The sequence below is a fragment of the Drosophila suzukii genome, chromosome 2L, assembly GCF_043229965.1.
Source record: "Drosophila suzukii chromosome 2L, CBGP_Dsuzu_IsoJpt1.0, whole genome shotgun sequence".
Taxonomy (NCBI): Eukaryota; Metazoa; Arthropoda; class Insecta; order Diptera; family Drosophilidae; genus Drosophila; species Drosophila suzukii.
The window spans coordinates 13,015,076-13,033,689 of record NC_092080.1 but is presented as its reverse complement, the minus strand read 5'-3'; the positions used below and the strand labels follow the sequence as shown (position 1 = coordinate 13,033,689).

Below are 18,614 nucleotides of genomic sequence, written 5' to 3'. Positions count from 1 at the left end.
ATTTTCCCCGCCCCGAAAAACTGCCTGAATCACATTTTATTGCACAAAATATACACACATAGAATGCTAGAGTGAAATGTTTTTAGAACTGTTCCGCTGAAATGTATCATTTTGATTTTATTTTTGATTGCCCATATTAAAATCAATCAAGGGTAAGGAGTTTTGACTTTTTGCCCCTCTCAAATTCACTCAATAAATTGTTGACATATTAAAGATATTTACTGCTTTGCAATATTAATGGACTTTACAATGCCAATTTTATTTTGTTTTGTTTTGGTAATACATTTACATTGAAAAAACAAAACCAATGCATTTTTTCAAGTATAGAAGAATGCCATATAAATATGTGAGGCCATTTGCATGTTGTTCCACTCCCCGCTTTTTCGTTTGATTTAAGGCTAGTGAACAAAAAATGAGGAAAAGTAATTGGGCAATTAAAAAATGCTGTCCATTCTAGAGTGGTCAAATGTAAAATGTGAGCCTGGATAAAAAAATGGAAATTATTTACAGAGCACACACACACAAAATATTTAATTTGCGGTTTGCAGAAAAATATATGGTAATACTATTGATTTATCATTAAGCAGGCAACGACAAAAAAAATATTAAAAAATTAAGATGACTTGAAAGTATGTCGATTATCATACGAAATTTCAAATTACTATGCAGTTTGTAATGCATAATTGAAAGAGTCGATTAAATTATTGCATTTTAATGAGTAAACAACCGCGCTATTGAATATGGAAAATGCAAATAAGCTGTCAAGTCAAGAGTGGAAAAACATTTACAAGATATTCGCTGGACTCATCTTCAACATGTGTAAATTATCAAGCGAGCTTTAATTTAATTTTTTATCAATAGTTTTATGTTCTTTTCGTAATTTATGTGCATTTTAAATTTATTGTTTAATTTCGTTGTTTTTTTCACCTTTTTGTTCTCTTCCCCCACCACCTCGGCATTTTTCCGTTGGCCATATATTTTATTTAATGCTTGCATAAAGTACGAACTGAAATTGGTTGCGTCGGACAGTTTGAATGAAAATCAAACAACAATCGTCATAAATGTGCGCGACGTCAACGATCTGCCACCGCGATTCCCGCAGACATCCTATGAGCGAACTCTCGACGAGGGAATGACCGACACGCCCTTTACCATCATGCAGGTCGCTATATTATTTACCATACCAGAGTCCTGTACATAAAATCATACTGAATGCGAAATAAAGCGCATAGCATAAGGCAAACAAACAAAGCAGCTCCACCATGTAGCAATTAATTTAACCCAACAATCGAGCCGCACAAAATCTCATTCAGTCTCATTTCCCCATGTAAACTTTGTGTAAACCAGCCATAACAAACCGTAAACATAATGAATAATCGCCGTGTGCAAGGTGTAATGTTCGAATTTATTAAAAACCATTCAACGATAATTGTGCAAATTGAAAAGAAAATTCCCTGGGCATTTCCGTTTGGTCTACTATTAAAAGTCTATGACTTTGCGCCGAGGTACAGCAATCAGTGGGGGCTACTTTAACGAGAAATCGATTTTATTGCTGCAAAATCCCTGCGGCCTTTAATTGCATGCGTAAATATTGTGCAAAAATATTCACTTTTTATTTATCGTACATGTTTTCCATTAGCCATTTTCTGTTTGCCACCAAAAGCTGCTAATTAAATTCAATACGCTCTTTAAGTATTAATGCCACACATTTGCACGATTAAGCCTGACCCGCCCAGATTTTCAGTTCTGTTGTGGTTTTGCCATGTTTCACTTGTGGCCAACTGGCGCCCAACTAATTTAATTAAAATGGACATAGTTGGCGCTTAAGGCCAACAAAGGGAATTAAAATCAATCAGTCAGCACTTTAACTTTGTTTATATTTACGTTTTACTAACCATTAGCAAATAATATTTTATTTACCATTTGTGTCCGCCCACTTCTAACAAAAATATTATTTCACTGGCCAAACCTAATACCTGACAGCACTTGGCAAATAAATCATAATCCATAGAAAAAACGACTGAAAAAATGCCGAAATGACAATTAAAGCAAATATAAGCCATTGTAAAGTATTATTGAAAAAGTGAAAAAATATGCTCTCTCCACTTACAAAACACATATTTAAACTAACCGAAGCATGAAATAGTTTTGTTATTGAATTAGTTTTTGCGTGGCATGTTTGTATTATTTCTGTACTGCTTAACTGCAATTTTTTGCTCATTTATATATTATTTTTATTCGGTTTTTTCTGCCCTCTTCCGACCATAAATAATAAATATCTGCATTTATTTGCCGCGCTGGATGAACAGGTTACGGCCACAGATGGCGACAAGGATCGTCCCCAGAACATCGTGTACTTCCTCACGGGCCAAGGCATTGATCCGGATAATCCGGCCAATAGCAAATTCGACATCAACCGCACCACCGGCGAAATATTCGTTTTAAAGGTAAGTCATCAGCGAAAACAGAACCACTACGCTCCGCTCGTAATTTAAGCATTAACAAATTGCCAATGGCCGGTGAGCAGAAATGTTCGCGGGCATAAATAAATAATAATAAATAAAATGCGGCATTTAAAAAATCCTGGTCAAGCTGGCCAAGGCCACAGCTGGTCAGAAACTGAAAATAATGGGGGAAATTTCGAAATATGCTCTCGCTGATTAAGCCCCATCAATGTGCTTTTAAAACCGTTTCGAATCAATCGCAATCTCCACAAAATGCCAACGTGCGAAACTGTCTACGTGCTCATTATTTAACATTTAAGTTGCAGTTGATGGACAAAAGGCGGGTTCTCATTCAGCTGTTAAATGAATTGCTTAAATGGATTCGTTGAGACAGAGAAAGTGACTGATGACCCCCAAGGTCTCACTGCTTTTAAAAGAAAGTATTTCATTTGAAATAAAAAGGCACAGAGTAATTTAAACCACCTGATTACGACTGCTCTTTAAATTTTCCGCTAAAAGCCTGTACAAAAGCATCAATGGAAAAGTAAATTAAAACTAATTGCAAAATCACAATTGAAAATCCCTCGCCACATGCTAGTTGAAAAATTTCACTTAACTCTAGTGTAGTCCCAAAAACGCCAAAGCCAAATGAAATGAAATTCCCATGTGTCCAGCTAAAATAAAAAAATAAAACGAATAACATTTCTGCCGCACAATTCGGCTATTTCAGTCCATAGACCATCTCCCTCTCTACGTGAATATAATTTTCTAAAGCTGGCGGGAGGGGAACTTGATAAGGGATAACAAACAGCTGTACCGCATTCTTCACAGAGAGGTGGGGGTTATGAAACGCACAGTATGTGACCCACTCACAACTAATCCCTTAAATTGAATATGTCATAACAATGTTGGCAAATTTGTCATGCAAATTAAAGCGATGACTATGTGTACATATTTTTCTTTTATTCCCCATTTAGAGGGTATTTCTAGGGAATTTTAGATAGTAGGTGGGGCTAGGGATAGGAATTTTCTTGAATTTATCCATGACTGATGATATAGTAAATACAAAGGTAGGCAAGTAGATGTAAATGAGTAATATCCTTGAATGGGTTTTTAAAAGGCTTCAGCATATTTTTCCAGAGTATCTTTCTGTGTAATCCATCAACCGAATTATTTTTATACACACACATTTCCTTTGTTGTTGTCGCCTCGTACACATTTTTTTTACGGCAAATCCAATGTCAGCGCCATGAAAAGCTCCTCTTGTTGTCGCTCTGCTGTGCCTGTCACATGTCACCGTGGGTTAAGGAGGGCGGTGGAGGGTTAAGGGGTCGGGGGCTGCGATTTGCTAACAAGGGTTTGGGGCATTATACAAGGGTTGCCAGCAGCCAACAGATACAAAGTACTGATTAAAATCGGGGTTTTTCTCTTGCGCATTTTTTTATTATTTGCATACGTTAGCCAAAGGGGGTTAAAAATGAGTTAGGTTGAGTTGGAGGGGGGTTAAAGGTGCCCAGGTGCCCAGGTGGGAGCCACACACACACATCACTCAGGGTGCTGTGAATGCATATCAAAGTCACAATCAACATCAGGGACAGCGCCAGGTTTCAATTTTTTGTGGCTTCCCCGAGCTTTGTGTAACAGGATAATTTCGTGGGTTGAAGATGGTGTAACCCTTAACCCACAACAATGTTATGTGCCCCTTACCCCAATGTTAATCGGTTCTGCTTTTATGACAGCTAAAATTACGCATTACCCCCTGTGCATATTAACCCATAACAACGTTTTACACTTAAACTCACACTTTTATTTGGATGCCTTTATAGCCCCTGGATCGCGATCAACCGAACGGACGACCCCAGTGGCGCTTCACTGTATTCGCCCAGGACGAGGGTGGCGAGGGACTCGTGGGATACGCGGATGTCCAGGTCAATCTGAAGGACATCAACGATAATGCCCCCATTTTCCCACAGGGCGTTTACTTTGGCAACGTGACGGAGAACGGCACCGCCGGCATGGTGGTGATGACCATGACGGCCGTGGACTACGACGATCCCAACGAGGGTTCCAATGCCCGCCTGGTGTACTCCATCGAGAAGAACGTGATTGAGGAGGAGACGGGGTCACCCATTTTCGAAATCGAACCCGACACGGGTGTGATAAAGACCGCCGTTTGCTGTCTGGATCGCGAAAGAACCCCTGATTACTCGATACAGGTCGTTGCGATGGATGGCGGGGGGTTAAAGGGGACGGGGACGGCCTCTATACGGGTTAAAGATATCAACGATATGCCGCCGCAGTTTACGAAAGACGAATGGTTTACGGAAGTGGACGAAACGGATGGCACTGCTCTGCCGGAAATGCCCATTTTAACCGTGACCGTACACGATGAAGACGAAACGAACAAGTTCCAGTACAAGGTTATTGACAACAGTGGCTATGGTGCCGATAAGTTTACCATGGTGCGAAATAACGATGGAACTGGTTCTCTGAAAATCGTACAGCCCCTGGACTACGAGGATCAACTGCAGAGCAATGGCTTCCGTTTCCGCATTCAAGTGAACGACAAGGGCGAGGATAATGACAATGATAAGTACCATGTGGCCTACTCGTGGGTGGTGGTCAAACTGAGGGACATCAACGATAATAAGCCACACTTCGATCGGGCCAATGTGGAGGTCTCCGTTTTTGAGGACACCAAGGTGGGCACTGAGCTCGAGAAGTTCAAGGCAACCGATCCGGATCAGGGTGGCAAGAGCAAGGTCTCCTACTCCATCGATCGTTCTTCGGATCGTCAGCGACAGTTTGCCATCAACCAGAATGGTTCGGTGACCATTCAACGCTCCCTGGATCGAGAAGTTGTGCCCCGACACCAAGTTAAGATCCTGGCTATAGATGATGGTTCTCCACCGAAAACCGCCACGGCTACACTCACAGTCATTGTTCAGGATATCAACGATAATGCTCCCAAGTTCCTAAAAGACTACAGACCAGTACTGCCTGAGCATGTGCCTCCCCGTAAAGTGGTGGAAATCCTGGCCACCGATGACGATGATCGCTCTAAGAGTAATGGTCCACCTTTCCAGTTCCGATTGGACCCCAGTGCCGATGATATTATCCGTGCTTCTTTCAAGGTGGAACAGGATCAAAGTGAGTACATATTTTTTTAAGCACTAAAATAATTTTCAGGATTCCTATTTTCATTCATTACTGTTATCGAGAAGTTTTGTTGTTGTTATTTTACCGTATTTTATATAACCCTTATTAGAAGTTACAATGCGATTCAGTACAACTGTAATACAACTTATAATGAATTCATTATTATTCTCCTTCTGGCCAAATTATATTTAACTTTCTACCCTTGGATGTAGCAATCTGGTTTTCAAACACCAGCCAATTACTTGTAAATTGCTGCACATACTCAACATGAAAAGGTTATAGGGATCTGAAAATAGTTGCGAGCTGGACCAAACTTCGCCGGACGCAATGAAAAAGTTAGCCAAATATTTGGGTCAAAGCTTAAACAATGCACCAGCAGCACACTTTTTTCTGTTTGCATGTGTGCCTGTATTGAAATCTTCTTCCCGAGTATCGAGGGGACCGGAAAAGGGGTTGTGGCCAGTGTCACTGAACGCCAACAATGGCATAAAAATGCAATTACCTCGCAGAGGATGGCCGAAATGAATAGCCAGGAATCTTTGGCCATAGAACGGAAACCGTAAACCGCATCGCACATGAAAATTTAAATAATATAAGCAAGGCAGCACCCACCTGGTCGAGAAGTGAAATGGCAAATGCACAAGTTTTCAATTAAATTACCCCCCGGCCAGGAAAGTCTGCCCGCAAAATCCAAACTCCATATGTATGCATCGGAGCTCCCTTCGCAAAGCCAAGAACCAGAAAAAAAAGAGGAAAAGTGCCCAAGCAGTCACAATTTGTGTGGGTGGCAATCCAATTTTGATGCCCCAGCTGGGGAATAGGAAAAGCTGCAAGTTCGGGGTTCCGCACAACTACGATTCTGTGACTTTATGCAAACGTTCGTGGGGTTTTGTGGGCGAACAGAAGGCTTTCCGGACTCCTATTTGCATACAATTTGCCTAAAAACACACCATGGAGTGTCTTTAAAAATACATTTCAAATGTGCGTTCTCGCCCGGGACTCCTGGGGTTTGGCCCCTCCGGGCCAATAGTTTCCATTCCTCCGGACATCCAGACTTAACACTTGTTGGCTCAAAGGCGTAATTACAACAAATGGGCCATTGCACAAGTTGCATCTGCAATCAGGTGGAAAACGTGCTGGCTAATAAAAGAGCTTAGTTTTTGGGTTGGTTAGTTGTCGGAGCTAACGGCTAACTGGCAAATGCCTTTGAAGTCTCGAACAGCAACTGGATTTGGGCAGGGCTTTTGGCAGTTACTTCCCCGAGAATGGCTAGTTTACTCACCTGTAGGCAGTGGCTGGATTTACTTAGGAAGCTATCCAATAGGTTATAAAGGATTTCCTTTAATAATGCTTAAGATTATCTTTTATTACAACTTTCAATTGATTTTTTTACTTACAATTTACAGAGGGTGCCAATGGTGATGGCATGGCCGTGATTTCCTCCCTGCGATCCTTCGATCGCGAACAGCAAAAGGAGTATATGATCCCGATTGTGATCAAGGATCATGGTTCACCAGCCATGACGGGAACCAGTACTCTGACCGTCATAATCGGTGATGTAAATGACAACAAAATGCAGCCTGGCTCCAAGGACATCTTCGTCTACAACTACCAAGGACAATCGCCAGACACTCCAATTGGTAGGGTCTATGTGTATGATCTGGATGATTGGGATCTGCCCGACAAGAAGTTCTACTGGGAGGCCATGGAACACCCGCGATTCAAGTTGGACGAGGACTCCGGCATGGTCACCATGAGGGCAGGAACTCGCGAAGGACGTTATCATCTCAGGTTCAAGGTCTACGATCGTAAGCATACCCAAACTGATATTCCAGCCAATGTCACGGTAACGGTGAGGGAGATTCCCCATGAGGCTGTTATAAACTCAGGGTCCGTACGCCTATCTGGCATTTCGGATGAAGACTTCATCCGAGTGTGGAACTATAGAACCCAGAGCATGAGTCGCTCGAAAATGGATCGTTTCAGAGATAAACTGGCTGATTTACTGAATACCGAGAGGGATAATGTAGACATATTCAGTGTGCAGTTGAAGAGGAAACACCCTCCTCTAACCGACATAAGGTTCTCGGCCCATGGATCTCCCTACTACAAACCAGTTAGACTAAATGGCATTGTCTTGATGCATCGCGAGGAGATCGAAAAGGATGTGGGCATCAATATCACCATGGTGGGCATCGATGAGTGTCTGTATGAGAACCAAATGTGCGAGGGTAGCTGCACAAATGCCTTGGAAATTAGTCCCCTGCCCTATATGGTCAATGCCAACAAAACTGCTTTGGTCGGTGTTCGAGTGGACACCATTGCGGACTGTACTTGTGGTGCTCGTAACTTCAGTAAACCCGAATCCTGCCGCACAACTCCCTGTCACAATGGTGGACGTTGTGTGGACACCAGATTTGGTCCACATTGCTCCTGTCCCGTGGGCTATGCAGGTCCAAGATGTCAGCAGACCACCCGTAGTTTCCGTGGAAATGGTTGGGCCTGGTATCCTCCCCTGGAGATGTGTGACGAATCGCATTTGAGTCTGGAATTCATTACCCGTAAACCCGATGGCCTGATCATCTACAATGGACCCATAGTTCCCCCAGAACGGGATGAGACACTCATATCCGACTTTATTGCCCTGGAACTGGAGCGAGGTTATCCCAGACTGCTCATAGACTTTGGTTCGGGAACCTTGGAACTGCGTGTGAAGACCAAAAAGACTTTGGATGATGGTGAATGGCACAGGATCGATCTGTTCTGGGATACCGAAAGCATTCGCATGGTGGTGGACTTCTGTAAGTCGGCGGAAATTGCCGAAATGGAGGATGGCACTCCTCCCGAATTCGATGACATGTCCTGCCAGGCGAGAGGACAGATTCCTCCATTCGATGAGTACCTCAATGTTAATGCCCCATTGCAAGTGGGTGGTTTGTACCGGGAACAGTTCGATCAGAGTCTGTACAACTGGCACTATATGCCCACGGCCAAGGGTTTCGATGGTTGTATTAGAAACTTGGTTCACAACTCCAAGCTCTATGATCTTGCTCATCCGGGACTATCGAGGAATAGTGTGGCTGGTTGTCCGCAAACCGAAGAGGTGTGCGCCCAAACGGAAACCACAGCCCGTTGCTGGGAACATGGAAATTGCGTGGGATCCCTGTCCGAAGCTCGCTGCCATTGTCGACCTGGTTGGACGGGTCCTGCTTGTAATATTCCCACCATACCCACTACCTTCAAGGCCCAGAGTTATGTGAAGTACGCCCTGAGCTTCGAACCCGATCGGTTCAGCACTCAAGTCCAGCTAAGATTCCGCACGAGGGAGGAGTACGGAGAACTTTTCCGCGTGAGCGATCAGCACAATCGAGAGTATGGAATTCTGGAGATCAAGGATGGTCACCTCCATTTCCGTTACAATCTGAACTCCCTTCGTACCGAGGAGAAGGATCTGTGGCTAAATGCCATAGTGGTCAACGATGGTCAGTGGCACGTGGTAAAGGTTAATCGATATGGCTCTGCTGCCACCCTGGAATTGGATGGTGGAGAGGGTCGACGTTATAACGAGACCTTTGAGTTCGTGGGTCACCAGTGGCTGTTGGTGGACAAACAAGAGGGTGTCTATGCTGGCGGAAAGGCCGAATACACTGGCGTCAGAACCTTTGAGGTATACGCTGATTACCAGAAGAGCTGTCTCGATGATATCCGGTGAGTAATCTAATGAAACATAAGCTAGTTAATAGGTTTTTATTTCTCTTAAATTATACTTTTAATATTTACTATTTTATTTTTTACTTTTTCATCTACAGTCTTGAAGGTAAGCACCTTCCTCTGCCACCTGCGATGAATGGCACCCAATGGGGTCAGGCCACAATGGCCAGGAATCTGGAGAAGGGTTGTCCCTCGAACAAACCCTGCTCGAATGTGATCTGCCCCGATCCCTTCGAGTGCGTGGATCTTTGGAATGTCTACGAGTGCACGTAAGTTTCTCCATCACCCTTCTATTTTCTTCATTTTACGGAAATCACCCATTGCTTTTCGTTTCTCATCAATCAAAAAGAAAAATTAAAACCATTTAAATAAATTGACTGTTCGGACTGTACAATCACAAACATAACATTTACAAAACAAAACAAAAAGGTTAAACCTCAAATTACCTGGCGAAAGGAAACACTGTAGAAAATCCACAAACCAATACCTTTTAAAAGGAAACAATGGGAAAACAAATCACCAGGTTTTGATAAGCAAGGCCAAAGCTTACATTTGATAGGCTTAATCAATTAAAGGCAGGCACAGAAAAAATGGAAAAAAAGAATAACAGAATGCAGAGTAGGAGAAGCAGCTTATTGGACCTGTCCGTCAAAGGACCTTGTGCCGGAGACTCAGTTCAACTCGGCCAAACTCGTCCTTTTTCACACACACAGCGCAAAAGTCAGTTAGTGATTGGCACTAAACGTTGCGTGACAAATCAATCGGCTTAGGCTTACGTTTCCGATTTCGCTTTGACTTCGGGCTAAAGTCGATTCGAGATTGGAGATTCCAGATTCGAGAGCAGAAAAACATTTGTCCGACTCGTAATGGTCTTTGTACATATTCACGCTTTTGTTTCATTACACAGAGCCACAGTAACAAGCTTAGCACAGGTACTACTACTTCGCTTATCTTTGTTTAACACACACACCAACCACACTTAACACTTTGTTGGCTTAAAGCTTTTGATCGGTGGAAAATCTATCTACCTATGTGGCAAAGGACTTGAATAGAGAACATATGTTCCCTTAGAAAAGTGCCTTGGAAATAACTTGGGGTCTGAAATCATTTCTTAAGGTGTCAAAAAGTATGCTGTTAAAAAATCCATCAGACTTTCGGACTACAAATTTAGTGTTGCATACTTTTAGGCAACTGCGTGTTTTTCATATTAAACAAATGTTTGATAAACAATAAATATCTAAACGGTTAGTAAAACTTATAGTCATTCATTGGAAAATATTCTAAGGTATCACATGTTGCCCACTAACCTGTCCGCATCATTTTCTGACTTAACTTGGACCTGCCTCAACTCTGTTTACTTATCCATCACTCAATTGGAACATCCATTCGATATTTGCATTTTCGGTTGCCCAGTTTATGTTGTCATTAATCCCAACAACCCAACTAATCAATGTTAACCTAATGGTAATTGAAACACGAATCGAAACAGTTGCGGCGAAGGACGCATTATGTCGCCCGATTCCAAGGGCTGTATGGATCGCAACGAGTGCCTCGATATGCCCTGCATGAACGGTGCCACTTGCATCAATCTCGAGCCCCGACTCCGATATCGTTGCATCTGTCCCGATGGTTTCTGGGGCGAAAACTGCGAACTGGTGCAGGAGGGTCAGACCTTAAAACTCAGCATGGGCGCCCTGGCGGCGATTTTGGTCTGCCTTTTGATCATACTGAGTGAGCATCGAACCAAAGAGTCGCCCCCAAAAATGATATATCATTCGAGATATGCAACAACAACCCATTTTAGTTATTATCAAGCAATTAGTGCTTTAGCGAATGCTTAGCGTTTTAGTGTGTCTATGTTGTTACGTTATTCAAACTACATTAGCTGATCGCAATCATCCAATAAAATTCATGCAAATTCCATTTCATTTTCACCATGAACTTTCAAAGGCTTTGATGCACTTTGCTTTTATTTTATCATATCTATCTCTCCTATCATTTGTAAATCCAATCATTCGGCATCAAAATCACGGCTCACCGGACATACCTTTAATGAAAATTTATATATTTGGCACATGGCTTTCAGATTGCCCGGTGGCATTTAAACCATTCAAAAAGGCATTTCCATATTCATCAAACTATGATTTCATCTCCATACCATACGTTTTGAATGTTTGTTTTTGGCACATTTTCCGTTCAGCCTTCCACTCAATGTCTAGTATTATTCAAACTTTTTGTGTGTGTAAATAATTTATGTAACTAAACGAAGGTATGTACTCCAAATGTAGTGGAATATTCGATTTGATTTTGTGACTTAACTTCTTGCCGGCTATTTAAATCAGAATTCGACCCGATGAAATACACTATCCATTTAGTTTTTGCACTACCCATTTACCAACTCTCCGCCCCATCACCCATTGCAAAATGCACTCAACCGAGCGAGAAAAAACAAGACCTGAAATGCCCTTCAGGTAAGTTAACAAATGTGCAGTCAAAGATACAAGTTGCCCGTGAGGAGACAAGGGCAAGCCACCCAAAACCGAGCAAGAGCAATTGCAGTTGTTAGCTTTGGCATTTCGAGAAATCACGATGCACTAAATCCGCCCACCTGACTATATATATTAAAGGGAAAAATAAAAGAACAGGGAAAATACAGACGATGGAGGATGGGAAGATCAGACAGCTCAAAGGAGCTGGTTGGAAAAGTGGCACTAAGAAGCTGCCAGTTCCATTTCGAATGCCTCGCGAGGATTTAGTACGTTTGCATTTACTTTTTTATCTCGGTATGCCCGGTATGTGTGTAAACAGCCAGAAAAATGCCAGTTTCAGGCTTAGAGTTCAGCTCCGTTTATACGCCACCGATGCTTAACGTTCAAAGGTAAATACGGTTCGTGGAGCGTACGGAAATTGTTTCGGCCCCCAGCCAACTTCAACTAAAACTAAATGACGTAAAATATGGCGAACTTTATAGACGGAAAATTTCGTAAAAATTATCAAGTACCTTACTCACTCCTGATGGGTTTAAATTGCGCACTTGGGAGCAATCGTAGGCAAGGCGAAGAAAAGCATCCAAAAAAATGGGGAAAAACTATCCCTGATTCAACTTTTCAACTGGCGCTGATTTAGTGTGAAAGTTTCTGGCTGCTTTTGAGGTGTTTACTCTATCCTCGTCCCTTTCAAGATGTTTGCTCCTTTTTTTCTGCTTCCCCGTTGCGATGGTCAAGGGTCATGGCATTTGCCAATAATCGTCAATATATCAAAAGTGTCTCGAGTCTGCATTTGAGAAGTATTCAATTGTATTTGCCAAAAAAAGTTATTCGAAACCCATGAATTTTGTAAGAGCTGTAAGAAAATAGGGAAGCTGAAGGGCATAGAAATTTTTCTTTCATTTTCTTTGGCTGGAAAAAATACAAAGTTGATTGAGCAATGTCTTACAACAGTCCTTGGGGAGATTCGCAGATGGTTAACAGAATACAATAAAGTATTAAAGTAAAGTAATTTGAATTTAAACAAGGAAAGCGAGCAACATGCACTTTGATTATTATACCTGAAACATATTTCAAATGCATATGTTTTTATTTCAAATTGTGTAAGAACAATTTGTCATTGTCTTGAGAAATTTATCTAGCCAGGTCACTTAGTTTGTTTTTCAAGAAAATAACCAAATCCCATGCATCTCAATTACTCAGACCTTGAGCGGTAGAAATCTCCCTTGGCCATTTCACACCTCAATTCGCAGAGTCAACTGACATTGCAAAGTTCTTATCCCTGTGGTTCTCCAAAAAAACCAGTGTGAGTGCGTTACCAAAACTAATCAAAACAAACTTAAGGACGAACGCAAAAAATAGTAACGAAAAGTGAGTCAAAATAAAATGAATTTCAACTTAGCCAAAGAATGCAGCTAGAGGAAAAACTTTATTCAATTCCAAGCAGGGAAACAAAAACTGGAACATAATAATCATAAAGGCAAACAAAAATGGTAAAAACAGCACTTAAAATGCGTGTTAGGAGGGCGAAGTCGATGCGCAATGCAAATGCAAAAAGTTTGTCATACGACCAAAGACGAAACTAAAAACTCACAAAGCGTAAAATAATAACTACAACGAGAAAATAGGAAAAAATGGTAAAGTTGCAACGAACGTTTAAAAAGACTTTTCGACAGTTTTTCACACTCTATGAGGATGAGAGCGAAACAGAGCAAAGGAAAATATTCCATAACCAAAACTAGTTAAACGAACAAGGAGAAGCAAACTCTCGAGGAAAATTGGTATCTAAAATCAGGAATAAATTTCTTTGTAATACAAGTTTTCGTGTTTTTTAAAATAATTGTTAGCAATAATACTATAAAATATTCATATTGGTATCTAAAAGGCCCAATGCTACCTGTAAATATAAATTTTGGGTACTTTCCAATTTTATTTAGGAATTTTATTCTTGATTTTGGAACCCTTATTTTTCCCAGCGTAACAATATGCAGAAACTTTATACAAGACACATCCAAACACCACACCCCTGCATGATGGAAACAAATTTTAAATAATTTCTTTTGTTTTTTCAACACTCGACACCCACACCACCCCCACATCCGACATCCCACATCCACTCGAACAATCAACCAACCAACCACTCGTATACGTAACTTTTCGGGGCTCGTCCTTCAGCTGTCCGGCGGGCTACAGAAGCTCCGGCAGCACCTGTGTCAACGATAACGAGTGCCTACTGTTCCCATGCCGCAACGGCGGTCGCTGTCGCGATCATCATCCCCCCAAGAAGTACGAGTGCCACTGCCCCATGGGCTTCACCGGCATGCACTGCGAACTGGAGTTATTGGCCTCGGGTGTATTGACGCCATCCCGTGATTTTATTGTCGCCCTGGCGCTCTGCCTGGGCACGCTGATACGTAAGTATAGACCACAGACCCATCGAGGAGTTGTGGAATCTGAAGGCTGACTTAACTCGTATGTTTAAGGTTTGACTAGCTAAGAATTTGGCGAAAGTAATAGAATTAAACCACCTAAAATGCATGTTTTGTTCAATTTTATAGATAGTAGCTGATGTCTGTTTTTAATTATAGACCTTGTTCTTTTTCTACAAATCCAAAATATTTTTTTAACATTGTAGGCCTTAAAAATATTTAAATAACCATTTATATTAACTTTAAAACGTATCTAGAACATATTTTCCTTAATTTTCCCTTAATTTTCTTATGCCAATTAAAAGTTTAATCAAACGTGTGCATGTCCTTTAAATATTGATGGCATCGCGCGTAAGCCATAAAATTAATTAAGTCTTACAATCGGCCATCTGCAATGACCGGAAACGACAGATCCCGGCAAGCAAACATGTCAAAAGTCATTTCCGCAAGTTACATAACACAACGAAAGTCATTGCATAAATTAAACTTTATTGAATGGTCAGCGGAAAAATTTTGCATATCAATTAGGGCGTTGCCGCGAAAAATTCAAGTACAAATTAAACATTGTTGGTTAAAAAAATATATTTCTGCTACTGCGGTTGCGTATTTGACTAACAATAATTGCAATTATATGCCGGCCAGCTGGCGTGAGGCAAAATAGAAGAAGGGAAAGGAAAACTTTGTGCAGACGAAGAAGCCGCAGCAAATTACTTAACGTCAACTTCAAGTTGTGGCGGCAATTTCCATGACTCGCAATGCCCAAAAACTTTTTGTTTTCTCAAGGTTTTCCCGTGCAACAGATGCTGTCTGCGTTTTCGCAATATGGCCGAGAAACGCGTTGGCCAAATTAGAAATGCTACAGAGAGACAGCGGATTCAAGTCTTCTGCAACTTGATTTGCTATTTTCTGTTGACCAGAAAACTGGAACAATGTTTGCCATATTTGTTTAGGTTTCCTTTCATTTCTGTCAATTTTGTTTTCTCCCGTTCTATATTTTTTCCGTATTTTTGCTGTATTCCGTTTTCGGGTGTACAATTTAATTAAGAATTTTTCTGCAAGCTGATAGCGTGCAGATATTTTCGGATTCGCTTTTCCATTTTCCGCTGGCAAAGAGAAGTATAACTGAAATTGTTCTGCATGTTAAATTAAGCGTTGTATGATGCACTTTTGTAAACTTAAGGCGTTGTTGTTGCATACCGACGGTGGGCAATATTGAGAAGGGGATTTGCATTTTAATATCGTTGAATTTTTAACTATTCGCAGTACTCGTCTTGGTCTTCGTCGTATACAATCGTCGCCGTGAGGCGCATATCAAATATCCGGGTCCCGACGATGATGTGCGCGAGAATATCATCAACTATGACGATGAGGGAGGCGGCGAGGATGATATGACCGCCTTTGATATCACACCTCTGCAGATACCAATTGGAGGGCCCATGCCACCCGAGCTGGCGCCCATGAAAATGCCAATTATGTGTAAGTATTCAGAGGAATTTTACCTTTACCCTCAGAGAAATAAAGCAACTGAGACTAGATTTTAGTTAGCAGCTCAGTTCTTAATAATAAACTTATATAGAAACTGTTGTCTTACTTAAAATTCTTTATGTATTATTTATGCCATTTCCAGATCCTGTTATGACCTTAATGCCAGGTCAGGAACCCAATGTGGGCATGTTCATCGAGGAGCATAAAAAGCGTGCCGATGGTGATCCAAATGCGCCGCCTTTCGACGACTTGAGGAACTATGCGTACGAGGGCGGCGGTAGCACAGCTGGATCGCTCAGCTCGTTGGCTTCAGGTAGGACCCAAAAATATATTATTTTAAGACTAGTTATTGCAGCCAATATGCAGTCAGTCACTAAACTAGAACCAAATGCCTGAGGTGCCCCAAAAAGTAGGCTACAAATAACTAGAGAAGCACTCATAGCGTGCAATTGAAAACTAGAGCACTCAATTTGTTGTTGACTCATCATCTTCTCTGACATTTCCAGGCCAACGTATCTCAGATACAGCTGAATATTGGGTGTAAATTTAGGAGAAAATATTAAATGGTATTTTTGTCTTCTCTTTTGCCTATGACTACACTGAGATTAAATATTGCCAGAGACTGAAGCTATTATAGAACTTTAGAATACAAATTTAAAATGCTTAAAGCAAAGCAAATATATATTTTTCTCTTTATTTTTTCAATTTGATAATGGAATATTGAAATTAAATATGGATTTTCTTTTGTGTATGTTCTTATTTATTGCAGGAACTGATGACGAGCAGCAGGAATACGACTACCTCGGAGCCTGGGGGCCACGCTTTGACAAGCTGGCCAACATGTACGGACCCGAGGCGCCCAATCCCCACAACACCGAACTAGAATTGTAAGCTGGGTTGCAAAACCAAGGAAAGTCGAAGGACCGAGTGGGGCGAGGTGAGAAGAAGGGAGAAACCGTATCCAAATCCGATGCGGATACCTAGATGAACAAACTAAAACTGTTAGTAGATACAAAGTTGCATTTAAAACGAAATGAACACCCCACTCACGAGGGAAACACATACACACAAACACAAAGAAGGCGCAACCAAAGAAGCATCTCAATGCTGAAGTTGGCAGAACTCTCTACGTAAATGGAAACTAAGAACTAGAAAACTAAAAAAACACGGGGAAGGGAAACGAATATGGAAATGAATGAAAAATCAAACACATATTATGACACGTAAAATGACATTTGTAAAAATATTTCATCAGCATTTAAATTTAAACCATTACGATAATGAGATTAAGTTATTAGAGCAACCGAACCGAGAAATACGGTTGCACTTTTTCCAGCATTTTTTGCAGGGCAAGTTAAGAATGAATTAAACGAGAAAAATAAATGAGGAAATGAGGTTTGTAAGGTGTAGGAGAGAGCATACCAAAGTTTAGTTAAGGAGCGCTTATGAATTTATAACTTTAGTTCTCGAACAGATTTGTTGTGCATACTATTTTAAGTTGTAATTATTATTTTAGGCATTTTCTGTTTATAAGTTTGTGACGTTCGTGAGAGTCATTTAGCCGATAAGCGAACAAAAATTCTCAACGCCTTTAATTTATCGATAGTTTAAGTTAAACATCTTTTATTTCGCATTACTTTTTAAGGATTACAATTAAACAGAATTAAAACTTATATAAAGGAATACCCAAAGACTGTTTTCGTTCCATCATAACAAGTATTTACATACATTAAAAACACGAAACATATATATATATAAACATATAAAAATTACGAAATTTTTAACTGCAAATCGAAGGGCATTTCGCAAGTTGTCGCATTGTGTATCATTCAATTTAAAGTACACCACAATCGGCAAGTCCTGAACGGAATTCCAGTAAGAAAGTACTCCTAAAAATTATTCTAAATGCAAAAAACTTATGCTAAAATCTCCATAGAATGCGAATCTAGCCGATGAAATGCTGGCAAAGTAAAGTAAAATAAAGAGTAAAAGTAAAGAACAAGAAAAATTACCTTTAGATGAACTTAGCGCAATTGATATAATTAAATTGAATACTTAAAAGGAAAACAAAAAGGTATATATTAATGATGAAAAAATGGAAAAGTATTTTACATTGTATATATTATTAGTTTTAGCACGTATACAAAGAAACACACAGACACAACAACAATATTAAACCAAATGAAATTGGTAGCAAAACCTAAAATCTTATTAAGTCATTTCAACTAGAATGGAAGAACGCATTCAAATTTAAAATAAAAATAAAAGCCTCCATATACATAAACCCCACAACAACTGCATTTAAAAACAAACTTTTTCCACTCGACAAAGCAAACGTTTTTGCAGATTATTTCTATTTTCCCCATTTGTTTGCCGGAACTTTTATCGATGGATAATAGTCGCAAAATTTTATTATTTTTCATTTGTTATTGCATAGAACCACACGTAATAAAAGTTGATTTTGTAAGTTGAATTCACGTTTTTGATATCATTTCAAACTGTCAGCCAGAAAAACAAAATCAGAAAAACAGTTTAACGAATACAGATTGTAGAGAACCGTAAGTACATAAAACAAAAAAATATATATATAAAACCTAACCACATCATAGAGTTTTCCAGGCAGCATGGCCACAAAAATGATCCTATTGAAATTTTCCTTTTCAGTACCTTAAGTTCACAGTTTCTCCCTTTAGGCAGATATAGAACACCCACATAGTCACACAGAATTTTCGGTCTTCGAACTATTCCTATTACCACAGAAGAAAAATTAAAGAGAAGTACTTAAGCAACACTTACCATATACATATAACAAAAGGACATGGAGAAAAATCTAACAAAACTGCAACAAAAGTTGACTATTGAAAAGTGCAAAGATTTTAACGTAATTGTTAAACCATACA

At 40.4% G+C, this 18,614-nt stretch overlaps 1 protein-coding gene across 10 annotated transcripts in view; it reads left to right on the top strand.

Annotated features, from left to right (window-relative positions):
• Positions 1–18,187, top strand: part of CadN (neural cadherin) — a 131,427-nt gene extending 113,240 nt beyond the window's left edge. For 4 of the 10 annotated variants that reach the window (XM_070996219.1, XM_070996218.1, XM_070996222.1 and 1 more), the window contains 8 exons: positions 2,310–2,447; positions 4,271–5,594; positions 7,010–9,311; positions 9,413–9,583; positions 10,804–11,045; positions 15,493–15,705; positions 15,857–16,027; positions 16,484–18,187. In XM_070996219.1, coding sequence (XP_070852320.1) covers positions 2,310–2,447; positions 4,271–5,594; positions 7,010–9,311; positions 9,413–9,583; positions 10,804–11,045; positions 15,493–15,705; positions 15,857–16,027; positions 16,484–16,605 — 4,683 coding nt within the window. In that variant the 3' untranslated portion in view covers positions 16,606–18,187. Of the gene's footprint in view, positions 1–1,000; positions 1,163–2,309; positions 2,448–4,270; positions 5,595–7,009; positions 9,312–9,412; positions 9,584–10,803; positions 11,046–13,975; positions 14,215–15,492; positions 15,706–15,856; positions 16,028–16,483 lie in introns of all 10 variants that reach the window. The other 6 variants (XM_070996231.1, XM_070996229.1, XM_070996224.1 and 3 more) reach the window with 3 other exon arrangements.
• The last annotated feature ends 427 nt before the right edge of the window (positions 18,188–18,614 follow it).